The 19,147-nt window shown below is 50.7% G+C and overlaps 8 protein-coding genes across 8 annotated transcripts; 5 read left to right on the plus strand and 3 right to left on the minus strand.

Annotated features, from left to right (window-relative positions):
• Positions 1-1,289: 1,289 nt before the first annotated feature.
• CCOS01_12451 (uncharacterized protein) lies at positions 1,290-3,642 on the plus strand (the record flags this gene model as incomplete). Its single annotated transcript, XM_060460600.1, has 4 exons — positions 1,290-1,442; positions 1,508-1,801; positions 1,865-2,332; positions 2,398-3,642. The coding sequence occupies 4 exons, from the start codon at positions 1,290-1,292 to the stop codon at positions 3,640-3,642; spliced, it is 2,160 nt and encodes a 719-aa protein (XP_060308648.1).
• A 730-nt stretch (positions 3,643-4,372) lies between these two features.
• CCOS01_12452 (averantin oxidoreductase) lies at positions 4,373-6,118 on the plus strand (the record flags this gene model as incomplete). Its single annotated transcript, XM_060460601.1, has 4 exons — positions 4,373-4,486; positions 4,560-5,672; positions 5,732-5,898; positions 5,965-6,118. 4 exons carry the CDS (start codon positions 4,373-4,375, stop codon positions 6,116-6,118), a joined length of 1,548 nt encoding a protein of 515 aa, XP_060308649.1.
• Positions 6,119-6,525: 407 nt separating this feature from the next.
• Positions 6,526-7,545, plus strand: CCOS01_12453 (uncharacterized protein; the record flags this gene model as incomplete). Its single annotated transcript, XM_060460602.1, has 1 exon — positions 6,526-7,545. One exon carries the CDS (start codon positions 6,526-6,528, stop codon positions 7,543-7,545), a length of 1,020 nt encoding a protein of 339 aa, XP_060308650.1.
• A 454-nt stretch (positions 7,546-7,999) lies between these two features.
• CCOS01_12454 (uncharacterized protein) lies at positions 8,000-8,613 on the plus strand (the record flags this gene model as incomplete). Its single annotated transcript, XM_060460603.1, has 3 exons — positions 8,000-8,122; positions 8,347-8,415; positions 8,482-8,613. 3 exons carry the CDS (start codon positions 8,000-8,002, stop codon positions 8,611-8,613), a joined length of 324 nt encoding a protein of 107 aa, XP_060308651.1.
• Positions 8,614-9,227: 614 nt separating this feature from the next.
• Positions 9,228-10,131, minus strand: CCOS01_12455 (uncharacterized protein; the record flags this gene model as incomplete). Its single annotated transcript, XM_060460604.1, has 3 exons — positions 9,228-9,701; positions 9,751-9,807; positions 9,865-10,131. 3 exons carry the CDS (start codon positions 10,129-10,131, stop codon positions 9,228-9,230), a joined length of 798 nt encoding a protein of 265 aa, XP_060308652.1.
• Positions 10,132-11,766: 1,635 nt separating this feature from the next.
• CCOS01_12456 (uncharacterized protein) lies at positions 11,767-12,735 on the minus strand (the record flags this gene model as incomplete). The annotated part of the gene is made up of 1 exon (XM_060460605.1): positions 11,767-12,735. The coding sequence occupies one exon, from the start codon at positions 12,733-12,735 to the stop codon at positions 11,767-11,769; it is 969 nt and encodes a 322-aa protein (XP_060308653.1).
• A 1,624-nt stretch (positions 12,736-14,359) lies between these two features.
• On the minus strand, positions 14,360-15,961 carry CCOS01_12457 (uncharacterized protein; the record flags this gene model as incomplete). Its single annotated transcript, XM_060460606.1, has 7 exons — positions 14,360-14,705; positions 14,765-15,147; positions 15,203-15,270; positions 15,332-15,368; positions 15,422-15,603; positions 15,662-15,797; positions 15,863-15,961. 7 exons carry the CDS (start codon positions 15,959-15,961, stop codon positions 14,360-14,362), a joined length of 1,251 nt encoding a protein of 416 aa, XP_060308654.1.
• A 2,199-nt stretch (positions 15,962-18,160) lies between these two features.
• On the plus strand, positions 18,161-18,618 carry CCOS01_12458 (uncharacterized protein; the record flags this gene model as incomplete). Its single annotated transcript, XM_060460607.1, has 2 exons — positions 18,161-18,430; positions 18,499-18,618. 2 exons carry the CDS (start codon positions 18,161-18,163, stop codon positions 18,616-18,618), a joined length of 390 nt encoding a protein of 129 aa, XP_060308655.1.
• Positions 18,619-19,147: the final 529 nt, after the last annotated feature.

The raw sequence follows: 19,147 nt of genomic DNA on the forward strand, positions 1-19,147 counted from the left end.
TCGCTATAAGTCCGGACTGATGGAAGATCATGCTTTCACTACCTAAGGTGGAGTTCCCATCACACCCATTGATCCACACCAACGAGGTTCATGGTGGCATATTACCCAGGATGCTTCTTCTGACTAAAAGTGGAGCGTTGTGTATCTAACATCTTTCTAGCCCATCGATCAGCGAGAATAGTCGTCAATGCCATATGAACTACGATTTTCAAGCTAACCATACCGTTTCTACTTGGGAATGAAGTGAAATACGGGCACCAGGGCTCATAGAGCCGCAATATTCAAGTCTTATGCTTTAGTCCGTTTCGAGACTGACCTTGAACTGCCGCGGTAGGCTCTGATAAGCGATACGCAGCATATGGGCCCACCCATAACTGCTTGCTACTTTGTTCTTTTGGCATCGTCAGTACATGAATCATAACAGAGATTAAAGCACGATAGCCCTGCACCCTATAGGCTGAAAGTTACCAAATAAGAGCAGCGGATGATTCGGTTGGGACGCCCGCTTCTCCGCGATGTTGCGCCAGGTTTGATAGTTTGGCATCTTATTTTGTGTGGTATTTTAGTTCCTGAGACCTTCTCGGCTCGCGGCGATCGATATGAAGGGGCACTTATTGCCCATCAAGCAGTCTGTAAAGATTCTGGCATGATATGTGGAATCCCGTTGAGTGGGCTCAAGTTGGGATCAATTGAAGGTTCATGGAGGTACATGTAAGGTAATGAAGATTGAATGCTTTGTGCTAACTCATGGCTTATTGTATGCAGAGCTTATGCTAATTTCTTGTTAAGACCAAGCTCATGCTCCTGAACCAGCCACTAGGCTACTGCCATCTTGAGACAATGTTGCTTTTAACAACATACAATTAATCATAAAGAGATGCGCGTATGTTCAGCTATGCTAGCAGCAAGCTTATTGCCGCTAGGTCTTTGAGCTATGACTTTTAATCCGACACTCCTATTGCACTATCTACAGAGACCCAGGTAAGCGGGGGCGACTCAGCAATTACGCACAGCGCTAGCTAGTGAAACATGGGTTTGCGGATCGTCGGACAAACTTTCGATACCGAAGGACAGAAACTCTGTACAGAGCGAATTAAAAGGAGGCGGCACCATCTTTTGCGCGCCCGTATCGACGAGACATATGCAGACCTCCCCATACCACGAAGCAACAAAGCTCCACGTCACCTCTCCTTTCCGGCCAGTGTTAAAGTCCTCCCTCTTGCCCTCACAGCGCCGGCTGTTCTTTCGGGCCCGCTGGGATTCTCGGCCCTTGTCTCGCCTAGGGAAACATGGCCACCTTCCCATCCGGAGCCTCGGGGCCGGACTCGATATCTCCCGATAGTGACCAGCCAGGTACCGGTCGGCGCCTCATTGCCTGCGTTGCATGCCAAAAGCGGAAAGTCAAGTGCAGCCGGGTGTTTCCTTGTGCAAATTGCATTAGGGTATGTTATGTTCCGTCGGGTTGCTCCGCGCCTTAGAGGACTTGAGGCTGATGTGTTGCTACTAGTCATCCAGCCAATGCATCCCTGGAACGCCAGCTCCTCCGCGAGGGAGGAAGCCGTACAATCAAGCTCTCAAAGCACGTCTAGCCCGCTGTGAGCAGCTACTGAGTGGTCAAGCTCCAGCGGTGGCGTCAAGTGCTTCCCCGAATGCTGTCTCCACGCCAAAGACGTCGCAGTCTCAAAGTCCGGCGGACCCTTCTCCGGTCTCTAGATGGACACCGGAAGGGAAGCTGGTAGAAGATCCAAATGGCAAGCTCGCCTTCATGGATAACTACCTCTTGGGGCTGGTTAATGAGGAGGTACGTCATTCTCCGCACTTATCGTTGGACATCAAACCACTCACATGACATACCTTACCGTAGCTCCGAGCCATGGATGAGCTCATCAGCCTTGATGAGAACGAACGCAGCAGTCCACTTGATAGCAGGCCTTCCGACCCAAACACAGATCTACTCCTTGGAGATGACGCCCCCAAATCTTCAGTTCTCGACGCTTGGCCGGATGCCGCACTTGTTTTCAAGCTTTGGCAAATCTTTCTTGACCGAGTGAATCCCTTCACCAAAGTGATTCATGTTCACACCTTTCAGCCCTATGTCGTGGAAGCTACAAATGGCACCCAAGGTCTACCAGAAAATATCATGGCACTACTGCTGTCCATCTTTTTGATGGCAGTTGTTGCCATGTCAGAGGAGGAATGTTTGGCCGCGCTGAAAAAGACTAAAGAAGCTGCCGTGGCCTTGTTTTCCGCTGGCATTCGCCAGACAATGAGGCAGCTCAATTTCATGCGTACTAACGATCTAGTCATTCTCCAGTCGCTCTGCCTGTACTTGGTAAGTTTGGTAACTACGACCCCACAGCTAAGAAAGCCGAAGCGATATACTGACTTTATCGGCAGTATTCCTTGCAAGACAGATATGACCGCCACAGCTCGTGGGTCTTCAGCGGCACCGTCATCCGAATCGCTCAAAAGATGGGGCTCCACCGCGACGGCGATGTGCTTGGCCTGAAGCCCTTTGAATCAGAGATGAGGCGCAGGGTATGGTGGCAGCTGGTATCACTCGACGCAAAGTTTGCTTTGTTCTCCGGCTTTGGCCACTCGCTGCTCCCTCGGGACTGGGATGCTAGGGAGCCGAGCAACTTGAACGACGCGGACATCTTTCCGGCCGCTGCGCAGCCAACACCGGACCGCGACGGCCCCTCAGAGATGATTCTATGCTTGATCCGACACAAAATCACCAAGTTTCTAGTCGACACGCCCGGTCTCGAGCCGGTGAAGATGATGGGCGAGCTGAATGAGTCCGGCGGTGCTCAGCCAGTAGCAGGGGGAACGAGAGAACAGCAGATGAGCTACTACCTTACCCATTTCGAGTTGTTCGAACAGGGCCTCCAGCACATCTTGGACAACCGATGCAACCCCCACGCGGGACAAGTACACGTCATGGCTCAAGGGCTCATATCGGCTCTTCTTGTACAGAAACGGCACTTGATCAAGAGCATTAGTGACGGGCCTAGACCTGACGCCGTGGGTCAGAGCGGAGAGGACAATGCTTTCATGTGGGCTGTTTCCACGCTTGAGCATACGTCGTTTCTTTACTCTTCTTCAGAGGGTACGGGTTTCCTCTGGTTCGCTGATTTCAACTTCCAATTCGAGGTACTACTCTACGTCGTGGTGCTGTTGGGACAAAGACTTGAAGGACCCATTGCACAACGTGCCTGGGAAAAGATTGAAATACTCTACCGGTTCCGGCCCGGGTTATTCAACGTTACCGACAAATCCTGCGCGACTCTGGCGCATTTCGTATTACGGGCATGGTCGAAGAGATTGGATCTGCTCATTAGATCTGGTTTCCCGGGAGAGTCACCGGAATACATCGTTAAGCTACAAGCTTGTGTCGAAAACGTTGTTCATAACGGTAACAACCCTCTAGGCTCACTGAATCCTCAAGAAACAACGCCAGTCAACACGCAGATGTGGGCACACGCATTAGAGGCTGAAGGGGTGCCGCCGTTTTCGTACATTGGTGTCGGACGGGGTCATTTTTCGAATCCTGAAACTTCCGCATGGTCCTTCTTAGAGACTATGAATGGGCGAGAGAACGAAGATGAGCCGGAAGATTCGGTATTCCCTGTTGCGTTATGAGGATCTTGTAGATAGTTATGCCTGGGCGATGAATGATTTGATTTTCGGCCTTTTGAGTCGACCGGCAGCATTTATATATAGGTAGATCTAGGTATTATGGGATGGAAGGATACTTGACCAATGTTCATTGACAGCTCATTATTTCCTGGAATACCCAAGCCCCTTCTCATTGGACCCTTAGGGGCAGCCGCCACTCCGAGAAAACATCACACCAGCTGCAAGTCAATGAATACAACAGCCATCATGCGCCGAAAGGCTAGTTGAGAATAACGCGGTGAGTTAGGGCCCTATCCTGGGCACAAAAGCGTACCGGTTGCGCAAGGGGGAATGCTGATCCTGTGCGGACACCCGGAAGTGAATATTTTCCCGGTTCTCCGAGAAAGTTGTTCCGAAGTTTGGTCGAAAGTGGGGCCCCTTCAGTCCGCTCCGAACTCCACCCCGAAAGTAGTGGGACATTGGCGATCCGACGGCCGGCTCATGCATTTCTTTGCCAATGCCCTTACAATGCGATGATATTCGGGGTTGGAAGACTGGAATTAGTACCCAGCGGAGTTTTGTCTTGTTTGGAGAGCTTTGTCACGGAGTTTTGCTACACTCCTAGTGGCCGATACTCGGTTGTTGATGGAAGGGCCACTCCAGGGAACACAGAATGTTGGTATAAGTAATGGGCGGTTCGCACTTCGTCTAGACTATAGCCAAATTTGATCACAGTTCATCATAGTCAGTAAAGATGACACTTGATACGAACAAAATTCTGGCCAATTGGTCGACCTTCTCGGCCACGGTGTTGGAGAGTCTGGCTCAAATTAGTCCAGCACAAATGCTTATTGCAACATTGGCTCTCGTAAGTCGAACGCCGCTAAGGCATACAACGAGCTGTATGAGCTAATCATGACGATTCACTTCTCTTGTTATAGATTCCCGTCTACTTCGTCGTCGGGCTCTTGTACAATGCGTACTTTCATCCTCTAGCCAAATTCCCTGGTCCGCTCTATGCCCGCTGTTCGGACATTCCATACATGGCAGTGCATACAAAGGGCGAAATGCTTCCATGGCTCAGCTCTCTTCACGCCAAGTACGGTGATGTTGTACGAATTGGGGCCTCCAGACTTAGCATCATCAATGGCCAGGCTTGGAAGGACATCTACGCCCACAAGACGGGAGGCAAGAAAAACTTCCCGAAAGATCCGCGTGTGTACGGAACCGACCCCAACGGCCACCGCAATCTGATCACGACATTGCCAGACTCCGACCATAGCCGCCTCCGAAGAGTCTTCTCGCCAGCGTTTTCGGAAAGAAGCCTCAAGGCTCAGGCACCACTGATTTTGTCGTACGTAGATCAGCTCATGGGGAACATCCGCCGTGGCATCCAGACAGACTCTGACGCCAAGTTCGACATGGTGAAGTTGTACAACCTGACGACATTCGACATCATGGCTGAGCTGGCGTTTGGAGAATCGCTTGGCCTTCTCGCCGACTCAGAATACTCAGAATGGGTCGCCAACATTTTCGACAATCTCAAGAACGGCGCCTTCGCCCAAGTTGGGCGGGAGTGGTCATGGCTGGGCAACATTGTGAAGTTGATCACACCACCGAGACTCAAGCAGGCTGCCGACATGCACTTCAGGCATTCCATTGAACGAGTCGATCGCAGGCTTGAAAGGAACACGGATAAGGCCGATATCTGGAAATTGGTCCTCAGCCAGCCCGAGGGAAAACAGATTGACAAGTTTGACATGTATAACAACGCGTCTGTCTTCATGGTCGCTGGATCCGAGACCACGGCAACCATTCTCAGTGGCGTCACATACTTGCTCCTCCGGAACCCCGACAAGCTGGCTCTTCTTGTGAGCGAAATACGCGGGGTAGACTCTGAAGACGATTTGGACATTCAGAGACTTTCTGCGTTGCCATACATGACGGCCGTTCTCAATGAGGCACTGCGTTGGTACCCCCCAGTTCCTGTTGGAGTCTGGAGGGAAGTTCCCGAGGGTGGTAGCGCTGTTGCAGGACATTGGATCCCGGAAAAGGTATGAAATCTTGTGAATCGCCTCTCATCATGGATAAAGGTTGCTAATTGTTATTTCAGACTCGCGTCTCCGTCCCGCAGTTCCCTGCGAACCATTCGCCGCGCAACTTCAAGGATCCTGAAGCATTCATCCCTGAGCGTTGGATTCCCGGGCCAGAGTATGAGTCAAACACGAAAGAGGTTGTCCAGCCATTCTCTATCGGCCCTCGGAACTGCATTGGAATCAAGTAAGTCTTCTTCCTTTTCTAAGTTGCAGCAGCTTCGGCCGGCTGACCATAATTTCTCCGTCTTAGTCTTGCTTGGCACGAAATGAGACTCATCCTGGCCAAAACGCTTTGGAACTTTGACCTCAGCCTTTGCCAAGAGAGTGAGAATTGGTCGGATCAGAAGTCTTACATTCTCTGGGAGAAACACCCGCTCATGGTGACCATCAAGTCCGTGCGATAAAGTATTATCCAAAAGGGGTCCGAGAGCTGGAATTACTTCAATATGGAAACCCCCGTCACGAGTGTAAAACATGCAGAGATAGATTTTAGAGATTGTGCACATTGTTATGATAATGTTATAGACTTGTGATACAGTTAAGCCGCCGTTTCATGGCTTGCGTTCACCTGACCTGTGCACCAAGTAATCACTGAGGTAGTTGGAGTTGCCAGCCATACGACGTGATGCTAGTACATGTTGGAAACGGATCATGGGGGCGGAGCAACTCGACTACGTCATTCTCTTCCTCTTTAGGACACCAATCCAACATCAACTGGAACCGTCGTGCACCGAGTAAACCCCATGAAAACGCATCTTGAACACCTCAACCTCGACACTCCACCACGAAATCCGAAGCCAACGACATTCTTATGGCTATTCAAGATAAACCACAAGCATCAACGGCGCCGGCTACGATCAAAGTCGGCGACCGAGCTGGCTGGTTGGAAGCGTTGAGGTCTCAACGGCCCGTCCTCGTACACCTCAATGCCGATACCACATGGCTCATTCAACTGCCTTATCCTCCATCGTCGGTCCCGCCTGCTGGTCGAAAGCATTTTAATGTTCTCATCGACCCGTGGCTGCAAGGTCCGCAGTCCGACGTCGCGTCATGGTTCTCCACACAGTGGCATGTCGTCGAACCTAGCCTGAAAACTATGGACCAACTCAATTCAATTCTTGCAGGCTTTGAAGACGGCTCCGAAACCCCAAAGGTCACTGACAGATCATATATCGACGTCGTGGCTATTTCGCATGAGTTCACCGATCACTGTCACCAAGCGACTCTAGAAGAACTTCCAAAGTCAACGCCAGTGTTTGCTACTGATAAAGCTGCTGACCTCATCCGCTCATGGAGTCACTTTTCTTCCGTCACCACTACCCCTGGATTCTCCTCCGAAACAAAAGATTGGAAGTCTGATCTTAGCATTTCCGGCCTCCCGCCATGGGTCGGAATTGGGCGCGTCATCACGGAAGGAAACGCCCTGTATTATCATTCGGCCATTATGATTGCCTTTGACTCGGAAACACCGGAGACAATATTGTACTCTCCTCACGGTATACAAGCAACAGATCTAGAGTGCATTCGCAAGTCCGGCTTCTCAACACTCGCTTTACTTCATGGCCTCCACGACGTCCGCATCTGGATGACGAAACAGTTAAACTTGGGAGCTCTGAATGGTATCCAAGCTGTGGCTGAGACTGGAGCTCGGTATTGGGTTGCGACACACGATGAGGCAAAGGAGGGCGGTGGGATCATCGCACCACTGCTTATGCGTACGCAATATACTCTTAAACAGGCTGTCGAGGCTGAAGAGGCAAGGATGAATGGCAAAGTTCCAGAATACGATTTCGTTGAGCTTGGCTCAGGGGATGGACTGGTTTTGCAGTGATGAGCTTAGATTGGAAGTCTAATCATCATCATATGAAGTAATTACGCTCTCTCGGGAAGCGGCACAATGCGACCACATATGGGAGACCAGCATAAGTTACATGTGACGGTGAAGTATCTTGGTATGCCCATGTCTCATGCCAGAGACAGTGAACCTTTTCTCACTGCACTGTGCTTATGTCAAGTAGCACCAGCAAGATCTCAAGACAGGCATTTGTAAGTTACTAGAATAATCGGCCTCTTTGAATGTGTGACATTACCTGTGTGACATTATCTTCTCAGGATGGGTTGTTGAGAGACCTCCCGCGTGTCGGCAGACGAGCAACCTCGTCCAGACTCCCCGGGTTGAAAGGTGAGAGCGAGACCGACCCCATGAAAAGCAGATGACTGGCAGACAGGAGTCTCTTCCCGGTCATCGTAATGCTCGATATGGAAGACTGTCCTTCTAGAAACAAATGATTGGCGAAGAGGGCATGCGGGAGTACATTCTACGCTATTTCGACGATGGTGCGTGGTTGAGTTCTAAGTGGATGGGCGACATGATGGATACGATTGCAGCCAACGTCTTTGGGAAATTCGTAAGTTTCCCCTATTCTTGCGATACACGAGACATCAAGTTACTAACGCATTTGTCAGAGAGAGTTTGCACTCATCCGCTCTATGAAGACAGCAAACAAGAGAGAGTAAAAGTTCCTCGTCACGTCCGCCGATCAAAAAGTTGTCCCGACTGTGAGTACATGTATCTGCCTGTTTTTGATCTTGCCAGACTGAGTTGGAATATTGATTGTGCTTCTCTTGCCAGGGGAATGGTGTCACTTACATGAACCAGGAAGCTTTCGAAAGCAAAGCGGCGCGCATGTGGTATGATGATGTGAGTTTGCGAAACCGCTACCATCTTCGTCTTTTCACACCGAATGGGATGCTGACCAGTCGTCAGAACTGCATCGGACTTGGCTACGCCGAGATTGGTGTTGATAGCAAACTTAAGCATTACACCATCAGCGATAGTGAAGCCGAAGACATGAAGCACTGGATCCGTGACTCCCGCGCCGCACTGATCAATGACTAGGAGTGCTACAAGTTGAAGGATGGAGATGGCAAGTTGGACGATGCCGTCTTCCCGCCGCCCTTCGATGCAGCGGCAATGATTGAATACCCTGTCTACTTCTGGAACATGTGGTCCAAAGACGTAACTACCCACACGTAGCTTGTCTGCAGGGCCTGCGATGGGCTTGGGCGAGTCTTTCATAGCTCCGTGGCTGAGCATACAGCGACTGGTGGTCCTACCATATAACGCCGCGTCTTTCCAATTGTACCTATTGTTTGTAATCAAAATTTCAGTAATATCTCAATGTAAATAAATCATCATCCCGAACTCTTCCTGGTATGCGCCAGACATTACACGCGTCTGTGAAGCAGTGCTCTATAGACAGCATTTGACGCGGATCCTTCACGTTTTCCTCGAGGTACTTGGAACAGACGTTTAAAGATTTTGTCCCACAATATGTATTGAACCAGTCGTAGAGATATAGAAATTGTTTGACTAAATTAAGCGTATCCAAAGTAAATATTCGGTAATGACTGTGCTGATCTACCAATCATAATAAACCCCGATTAGATATCAAACGCTGTCAGACGATTTTCAAGCATCTGAAGACGTTGCCGGACCACCTTGATCCGGGTCTAAAGCGACACGAGAGAAGTAAGAGCACCAAGCATGTTGATGATCTGTCCAGAGTACGCAGTGACACAAGCCTGAATAGATCCACCAGGGGGGATGATGATAGATCCCGAACCGACCTCAGAGTCACCGCTGCGGGAGACACCGATCCGCTTGCCACCAAGCTGGTAGTACACCTCCCTGGGGTTGATGCGGTTGATTCCACCAGCATCCATGACGTCGACTTCGAATGTAGCCTTGAGGTTACGCTTGCCATTGTTGTTCCATCCGGCGCTGCAAGTGGTGACTTGGCCCGGGTTGGAGAAGGTGTTGGCGACCCAGGTGTGGATGTTGGGCTTGTCGACGCAGGTGACGTCCCAAGCGCCCTGGCCAATCTCGTTGTAGCCGTGGAACTCGACGCACCACTGGTTCTTGCCACAAGCGCCGGGGAGGCGGTAGAGGATGTCGGCGTGGGAGTTCTCGGCCATGCAGGAGACCTGAAGCTTGTTAGCGTGCATCCTCCAGGGCGGGATGAGGTATGCTCACTTTGAAGGTGTTCACGTCGGTGCCGGTGCGGTCACAGGTGGCTTCACGGTAAAGCCACTGTTTGAATGTTAGCACGAGCCTTACTCAGGTAGGTACGAGATGACAAGTTCATACCTTTCCGCCGCTGCGGGGCAAGGGGCGACGACCTCTGCAGACAAAGGCAGACGCGGAGCTTCGTGCTTCAAGCTCTCTCTGAACCACGTTGGCAGGGTTCTCATTCTGAGAGTACAACTCAATGTTTCCCAACTCGGAGAGCTCGATATCCTGAGTGGTGGTGGTCCACTCAGCCCGGCGTTCCAAAGAGTCAGAGGGAACGGCTGCGAGGGCCGTCGGCAGGATAGCGGCCAACAGAGCCGCGGATTGGATGAGTTGGAAATGCATCTTGATAAATGGAATAAATGACAGTCGTTGTAAAGAGTGATGATGAGTGAGTGTGGTTGAGAATGAGTGGATGAGAAGGCTGGTGAGTTGTCTGGCAGGAGAGTTGATTCCTCATGGCTTTCCGGAATGCTTTATACTCGACTTGAGGCGGAGAAGCCGGAAATCATCAACAAAATGCGGTTCTTCATGACTGACATTCACTCATGCAAGTGGACAGCTCCATGACTTACAGTTTGAAGCTATCTCGAGACTTGGGTGGAGTTGATAGGTCTTTTTGCCGGGGGCCCGAAAGCGAGGAGGCTAGGCGCACAGCTTGGTGGAACAGGGTATTTTCGCCTAAAGACAGAGCAACTTCTTAGAGTTTGACTATGTTGCTCCATAGACAATCTCGTGAAGCCTGTGAAAACCAAATGTCGTCTTGCTCATTTACAGAGACCCAGTGGAAGCTAATGGCGACCGCATGACTACGTTCTAGCCATCTCTAGACCGACTGTACTCGGATCCCCTGCATAGAATAAACTTTCAACGCTGCTGAAGAACTTTTGGCTATATGATGGATTTCATGAGGCTCTCCGAGTATTCGGCGATTGTGATAGAACAGGATCCTTACAAGTCTTTTGCTAAGAGAGCCGTGGTGGTCTTTCCTGTACCCAAGAATACGCAAAGTATCTTTGTTTTCGCAAGGAAGCCGTCGTCTCGTGTCTGAACTTGTATTGTGCAAGGTTGCCTTTACGAATTTTCTACCTCCTGAAATTTAGTCAAATACGGAGTTCTGGACAGCGTTAACCAGAGGGTATTAGGACTAGCTTCATATATTTACACTTATGCTAAGCTTTTAGCTAAACCTCGGAAAGACGTTACATGACTCTCGTCATGCACCGAATAGGCAATACCTAGACGACATGGGCCTTTTGAGGCATTGTACACGCCAGTAGAATTTCTTCCAGCGTTAGGATCATTATTCGGTCAATTCGGTCCCTGAGTAAACCTTCGTGCTTTCGGCGACCTCGACTACTACATCGCGAGCGTCACGCCCAGCGCACGGTGACGTCGGTCTCGAATCGCCCCCGTAATTCCGCAGAGCTTAGTTGAGTATCGTCTTTGAAACTCGGTGTCTATAGATACCCCGAGCTTCATTATCATCCTACGTGCTGAGTAATTATTACCCCGGAACCTTACTCTCCTTTTCTGCTGAGTTCTGAATACCGTGGCGTGGGTTGAGTAGGCTTATGAGTGTTTGGTGTGAAAGCTGTATACGGGAATAGGGGCACGTCTGTCAAAATCCACTCATTGAAGTGGGGGGCATAGAAGGAGTCACTGCAAGAGGTAAGGGTTGAAAATTTGATTTTATTCAGAATCGACAAGTGGCTGAACTATGCTGTGCGGTGGAAAGATACAGACAAAAAATGAAAAGATCAAAGACAGCGAGCTCAGTGTCCTTTTTACACGAGCACACAGCTGTCCTACCATAACTCCTGAATTGTAACAGAATGCAGAAACCTGGAACCAACCCACGTGCATCGATCCCGGTGATGCCGGGCTAAATGAGGGCTAGTCCACTCCGGGGGCACGAGCGCTTTGCCAAGGAAATCGCAGTCGAGTTCCGAGTGGCGCGCGGGGATCCTTGGGGACTTGCTACGAGCCGTCACCCGACATCGTCCAGGGACTATCAAGCTTCTGGGCAGTAATTTTATCAAATTTGGTCCCTGTCGTCAAAGTTCCACGGGTTTCCGCGGAGGTTGGTCCCTCATCAGAAGAATAATTGAAAGAAATAGAAGAATCAGAGGCGGAATCCGTTGTCAGCTCAGGCGTGTTATCGCTAAAATAATCTGGCGACCCCAAGAGCTCGGAAACGAACTGCAGGGGCGCGAGTCGTGCGCTATACGTGCTGCTGCTGTCGGACTCATCGCCCGAAGGGAGCTCGTCTAGTTCTGGGGAGCAAAGAAATTGCGCGAAAGATTCATCTCGGCCGAGTTCGGCTAGAGATAGGTCGAGGGCGAGCTGCACATCATCGTCGTATGAGATCTGCTGGGGTTTGGACTTGCGCGCCCGCTTGGCAGGACGCATGGTGTACTCAGGCTCTGAATGGTGATTAATGATATCGAGACCGAAAGCAGGACCACGGATATGCTCATCGTCGTAGAGAAGACCCAGCCGATACAGCTCTTCGATGTCGGGGGCGTCTTCCGGGTAGAGCCGGGCTTTCGTTGTGCGAGGATCCCGGAAGGCATCTTGTCTCTCCAGGGACGGCGTCCGACGGTGCTCGCCCGGGAGTTTGTGGCCACTAGAGGCCAGGTTGCGGCCCTCGGCCGCCTCGTCAGTGCGCCATTGCCGTGTAGAGCGGTGAGTCTGGCCCCGACGTGTCTGTCGGCGCTGACGGGCCCGTTTCTGGTGGTTTGCGGTGAGGACGAGGTCGAGGAGAGGAAGCTTCTGATCGGCGAGCTCTCGGTGCAAGGCGATGGAGCCGTCGGGGTGGAAGTAGGCGCCGTTGTAGTGGGCGCGGGGGCGCGGCCTGCTGACCTGCGAGGGGCCGGGGGGCAGGTACCGCTGACTGAGATCTAGATCTAGGGCATCGCTGCTACTGCTGTGAAGTCTTAGACCCATGCTGGGCAGAAGGTGGCTTTATATACGGGGGCTGTTTCTGGTTGGAGTTTGCGTGTGGCGGGTGGTGTAAGTTAGGACCGGAAGGGAGATGTGTCCTAGGAAGGGCGTAGAAAAGAGGTAGAGCAAGTCGACAAGGGGTCTGACGCAAAGGTGCGCGCGGTGACTTGAGACCGGTCGAAGATGATGGTTGTAGTATGAGACAGATGCAATGTCGATGAACAGCAGAGATATAAGTACATCTAGACAGATTACCTCGATGTTGTGAGGCGAAACTGATAATGTTGGCCTCCGACGGGTGAGTTGGGCCTGGCGTAGGCTGTAACGCGTGGGCGCCTTCGCTCATCCCTGTAGCCGGCCTGCAGAACGCTCCCGAAAGCTTAGTATTAGTCCAACTTGGGGATGTTCAAGGGTCCTGATGGTGGGTTGCAACGGCCGCTGATTGGGGACTAAGTGGCTGATGAGAAGTGAGTCATGCTTGGCGATGATGAGGGCGCAGCGCGTGCTGTGTTACCTGGCAGGCTGACAAGTGACACGACGTGAGATGTTGCGTAGTGCTTCAACTTCCCATTGCCCTGGTACATGCCTGCCTTTCCTAAGACTCGCACATGGACTAGAAGAGGCGATGGATCTCATGCCGCATGTTTCTTGCCTTGTTTCTAGAAGCTCCTGAAACACTTGTTCCCAACGAAGTCCGAAAATTGGCAAGGCGGCTATCAGTGGCTACGGTGGGCAGTGGGTAGCCGAGACCAGGGGCAGTCATCAGCGCGGAGGTTTGCCTCCAAAGTTTGCGTGCCTTGACAAGTTGGGTTCTGAAGAGACCACAATAAGATAACCCCAGCGAATGGTTCACAGCATGGCAGATGATTCACACTACATAGATGAACTGGTGAAACTGAAAGGTGGTCTCGAATACTACCAAGCAAGTTCTTGTTCCATTCATTCCATTCGTCTTAGAGAAACCCAACGAGCTGGTTGACTCACGGCACGGGGCTACCGGCGATCAATTGGGTTCACTGCATGATCTCATCCCGGTCGCTAATGCAGCATCGCGATGAGATGACTCCCACATCCCTGACTCGATGAACATCAATACACGTGGATAGATATTACGAGCTGATGAACTTTCAATTGGACTTGATGATTGGACAATCGATTCTGCCCAACACATGATTTAGGGTGGTAAGGCACGCAACTAAGTGCGCGGACATGTCGCCAGCACTTCATATGGGACTTTTAGCACTCATCCCTGGTCCACTTTAACGTCGACGACGCAACACAGACAGAGCTTCTTCAACATCTGATGGAACGTCCAAGACCCATGTCACTTCATGTGATATTTGAAGTGACGACGCGGGGCGGACATCACATGTGCTTGTACTGGCAACAAGCACACTTCACACCATCGCTCATATTTTCTTGCAATGGTGAAGTTGTGAACACAGTACCATGAAGAGATTTGTCTTGGCCTATTGATCACAGGCAAGCTACGCCACGTCCTTGCCGGATATCGTGTCCAAGCATCAATATGTGCCACCGTTAAATTACTTCTGAACACAAAAAATTTTCAACGTGAATTTCAGAACATGGCAGCATCTAGTACCCTGTTCAGCAGTAAAGAACAATCTCAATGAATTGAGACTGATGGTGACGATGCCGAAGCAACCTGAATCGATGAGCTCTCTGTGAACGACTGCTTGGTCGGACTCCGCTTGTCGAGGAAGATTTGAGAACTGGGCCGAGTGCGAGTGCCTGAGTGACTCATGTTGGAAGCAAGCGTCGTCGACAACTGAATCACCTTAGACGGCAAAGTCTTTAGCAGTTGCCAAACGTTGGGCATACACGCGACCACAATGCCAACCCCAAGCTCTACGTAGGCCCAGAGAACGACAGCCACTGAGTCAGCGGTAGTGTTGAGCGAGGTTGCGAATGCGATGAGTGTCTTGATACGCAGGATGCTGACGATAGTGAGGCTTCAACTAGTGTTAGTCGACGATGCACAATGGGGGTGGCATGCAGGGGTCGAACTTACAAGACACCGACCAAGAACATAGCCATGACACCAATCTTCTTCTTCCTGTTAAGCTGAAGCTTGTAGATCTGAGTGATCGGCAAAATAAGCAGGATGATATCGAGAGTGATGTTGAGTGAGACGTGGCTCAATCCGATCCTGTTTAAGTCGACGCAGTGGCCTTCGTGCGTACCATCCCATCCATTCCAGAAATGCGAGAACGGCTGGCATTGCGCGAAGCATAGAACCACGTAGGATAGCACCACGAGCATGTTGAGGATCTGCATGAGCCACAAGATGCGGCGGAAACCTCGGTTGGGGAAGATCTTCAAGAAGAAGAAGAGGATGGACGCTTTAACGACGCCTAGGCCGATGATGTAGAAGAACTCGAGAACAAAGAGGAGCTGTGACATGCTTAGTACGCTGTAAAACGCAGTCCGAGAAGTTGGTCGTACTTACCTTGAGAAAATAGGTAATCTCGTAGTCATGTAAAGTCCAAATGTCTTTGCCAAGTCCTGCCTTCACGACTGAAAATGTGGTGTTAATTCCCAAGCACCCAATGACTCTCTCTGATGGCGACGAACTCACAATAGAACAATTCCACAAAGAAACCAATGAACAACGCCTATGGGGCAATTAGAGAGCTAGAAAATCAAGGAGAGGACGATAGTCACTCACAAAAGCAACGATAATCACAGTGTCATCTGCGCCCCAGGCAGAGAGCTTTGCAATTTTGGTAGCCATCCTCATCATGATGAAGATGATGCCGATGGCAGTAACGACTCCACTGATCAAATGAATGTTGGAAGTTTGGTCACTGTACGGGAAGCCACAATTCGACCATGTTGCATTGGTAACGACTACTACGCCGTCAGCTTCGCCACGTTGACGAACAAATGTATTTCCGCCCGGACTCACCCAGGCTCTCTTGTATCGTGCATGTTGATTGAATACAGGGCTGCACCGCGGCGTTGAACTTGGAATCGACGCAGAGGCACGCTTGATCCGTGGGTGAGCAGGTTGTCGAGGGAAGGGCTTTAACCATGCAAGTGATCTAGGGTGAATGATAGTCAGCCAGATGAGTCCTTGGCAGACTCGTGATGTGGAATCGTGACTTACAGCGCAACTGGGAATGCCTTCCAAGCTGAGTGACTTGGCAGCCACCCCAAGGCCGCCAAGGCTTACCAACAGAACAGAGACCACGCGAAGCGAATGCATAATGGAGGGCTCTGTCCGAATGGAAGTTGAACGAGACGGAAGCTTTCAGGGTCCCTCCCACCAACAATCGTTGACAGCAAGGGATCCAGGAACAAGGCCAAGACACAAGGTAGAGAAGGATGATTTAAAGAACGTTTCCTGCGATCAACAGGAGGAGAAGCATGTATGACGGACCAACGCCACAGCTCGCCATTTGTCCAGCTCTTCAACCATTGAAGGGGCTACGTTCCCAAGCTCGCATCGAGGGCACCACGGCAGATGCAGGGGCCGCATCGAAGCATCAGCCCTCTTGCAAGGCCAGGCTCGTCGTGGCTTGATATTTCATTGTTCGTCTTGCTGCTCGCTAGAGGGGATCTAGCCTGTCGATCTGGGCCCACGCACGGATGCGTTTTTGTCTTCGCGGCCACCGGATGAGGGATCGCGTTTGACACCAGTGCCGTCGCTTGGGGAAGACCCAATCATGGCAATCGTAGACCGTCATCGCTACGCCTGACAACGGATGGAAGGAACAGATTCCTATAGGGTGATGGGGGACGGCTAAAAGGCGGAGGCAGCAATCCGCGCCCAGGACGCATCTTTATCAACGCCACAGGCAATGCCTGGCTGCCTGTGCGAATGACACAGTTGACGCGAGTGTGTGCCATTCCATCATAGCTACTCAGAGACTGCGAGAAAGCCGACTGAATATAGCGTAAGCCAATGGGCTAAGCGAGGTACCTAGTGCCATCAAGCCACAGGGGTTGATTAAAAACTCAGGGGGATGCAACTGTATGTGAGCTCCATGGGTAGGAAGAACAACATTCCTTCATCGGTTGGCCCGTTTGATCTCTCAAGGCTCGAAGCATTCGACGCCTCTGAGCAGTCCTCAGGATAGACAATCGCCACCAGCGTTTCCCTCTCACGTTCCTGGAGACTGGAAGAAAAGAACAATATGACCAATCTCGAACGAAAACCATGAAAGACCGCATGCAAGACATTGCAAAGGCCTTTGCGTTCATACCGCCCCGGGCGAGCTTTCCTCGGGAGCCGGAACCTTTGTCTCCACTTTCGGTTCCGGATGCGGGACAGAAGCCACATGTCGACCGATGGTGGCTGGGTTCATCCGGACATGTTTGGTGTCGTGACCATGCGTGGGTTCTAGAAGTACTACCGATCCGATCGATCTGCAGCGTTTAATGACATTTTAGTCGTGTAGGTATTCGAGCCTCCCGGTGTCCGGAAACGTCCGGAGAGACATCGAACATGGGAATCACGGCTCATCGGCCGACAATTCCCGGTGACTAGATTGAAATTCTAACAGATGCAGTTGCGAGTTCAACCCGCTTCTAGAGTTTGGTTTCTCACCCGCCAATCGCCCTTCCCAGCAAAAATAGACGTGTCAGCCAAAAAGATGCTTTGGTGGAACCAATTGACGCGCCGACGTGTAAAGTAATTTGCTCAACTAAGCAGCAAATTTTTCATCACACGATTGAATTGGTTGAGGCTGGGCCTCGGCAAATATTCCCACCTACCGAACTCCTGGTTCCAGAAACCTAGACATCTTCAGGGCTGAAGGTATAACAAGTCTTTGATGCAGCCATCCGCTGAAACGATGCTAACCATGCAACGCTTCAGTGCTCACTAACTACTGATTGTGCTGCGAGTTGCGAGTTGCGAGTTGCGAAATGTGATTCAAGGAGTCGTTCTAGTGCGACAATATAATGACCGAGCGGTGTTCCCAGGACTCGTGTGAACTGCCCGCCGCTCGACCCGGTGTACCCACTCCCGATTTAAATGAGGCGGATGCGATCCAAGACTCCCCTGTATGACTTCGGAATGCCGCGGGCCGTGAAGTGTTCAAGTCGTTGACATACGCAGTGGGCACCATGACTCGTCCCAATGGCATTGATCATGGATTTTCTGGTTCGGCTGGTGGGCAGTCGAATTTTGTTCCGGGAACGCCGTCAGTGCGCTGTGTTGATCAACGTCGTTTCGAGGAACTTTAATCAACATAGAGTTCAAGTCATATTAGTCCAAACACCTCAGGGGCTACACTGCCGTTGTACAACAATGTCATGAACATGTGGAGCCGTTGCGGAAGATGAATCAGTATTTAGACAAGTGACGACTTATAACTCACGAGAAGTTGACAAGACTCACTCAAATCAGCTACAGTCAACTCTTACCCATCATTACTCGAGACTCTACAGACAAACCAAAATGCATATCTCTACTATCTCAACCCTGGGCCTCCTCCTCAGCCTCCCCTTGGCTGCCGTTGCACAATCGCGATGCCAATCGGACACGATTACCACCGATAAAGACAAAGAATATAGCGCAGCGGTCAACTTCGACAGCGCCTCGAAAAAGTACACCGCAACAGTGCCGCCTGGCGACATGTCTCTTACCATTCCTGCCTTAAGCATCACCAACAACGGCGGATACAAGCGACTTTTCTGTCTTGCCAGTGAGCCGGACAGACCACGATCTGTCAGTTGCTTTGCACTTGAGCCAAAGTCGACTTGTGCCTTGCCGGATTATTACGGTGTACCCTTCAGACTCGACACCTACCGTCGTTGAAGGATGACAACTCTAGTGTTGACACTGAGAGTGCTATCGCATATCTATGTGCTACGGCAGATTTCATCGTCACCGCACACCGCAGAATAAGACAATGATACGGCATACGTCTACGGAGTTATTGGGTACTGGCGATTATCGAGATTGCACTACATCTAATAGAATTCTAAAATAAACTTTGAACCATGGATAAAATTCCCTCGCTTTGCCAAATTTGAGAAGTGATTGTTGTTGATCAAATATACCTCTACAAATGTACTTACTCAAGTATAACACTTCTCCCGATACATACACAGTCTAATACTTCAAACCATGCTTCATTCAGCGCGAAGTCTCTGGGTCTCGCCAGGCATATGTGTAAGTAGATCAGGTATCGATTAAGCTTACTGCAAGAAATGCCCAGTCTACAATGGTCGGTGTTCAAATTTCGCTCTTTGCTCGAATAATTCGATCTGTATCACTGAGATTCAGCAAGGCGTTTTCCGTATCAGGATTTCACTTGCAGTGACGCTGTTGAGCCTGTGGGCACTACATGCGAAGCAACTACCTAACAATTACCACAAAGATTTTAATTGTTTGTGGCGCTGGCAGAGCCCGCCACCAACCTCAAGCTTCCTTATATTTTGG

This window comes from Colletotrichum costaricense, assembly GCF_030867565.1.
Source record: "Colletotrichum costaricense strain IMI 309622 chromosome Unknown Scaffold_15.1, whole genome shotgun sequence".
Classification (NCBI taxonomy): Eukaryota; Fungi; Ascomycota; class Sordariomycetes; order Glomerellales; family Glomerellaceae; genus Colletotrichum; species Colletotrichum costaricense.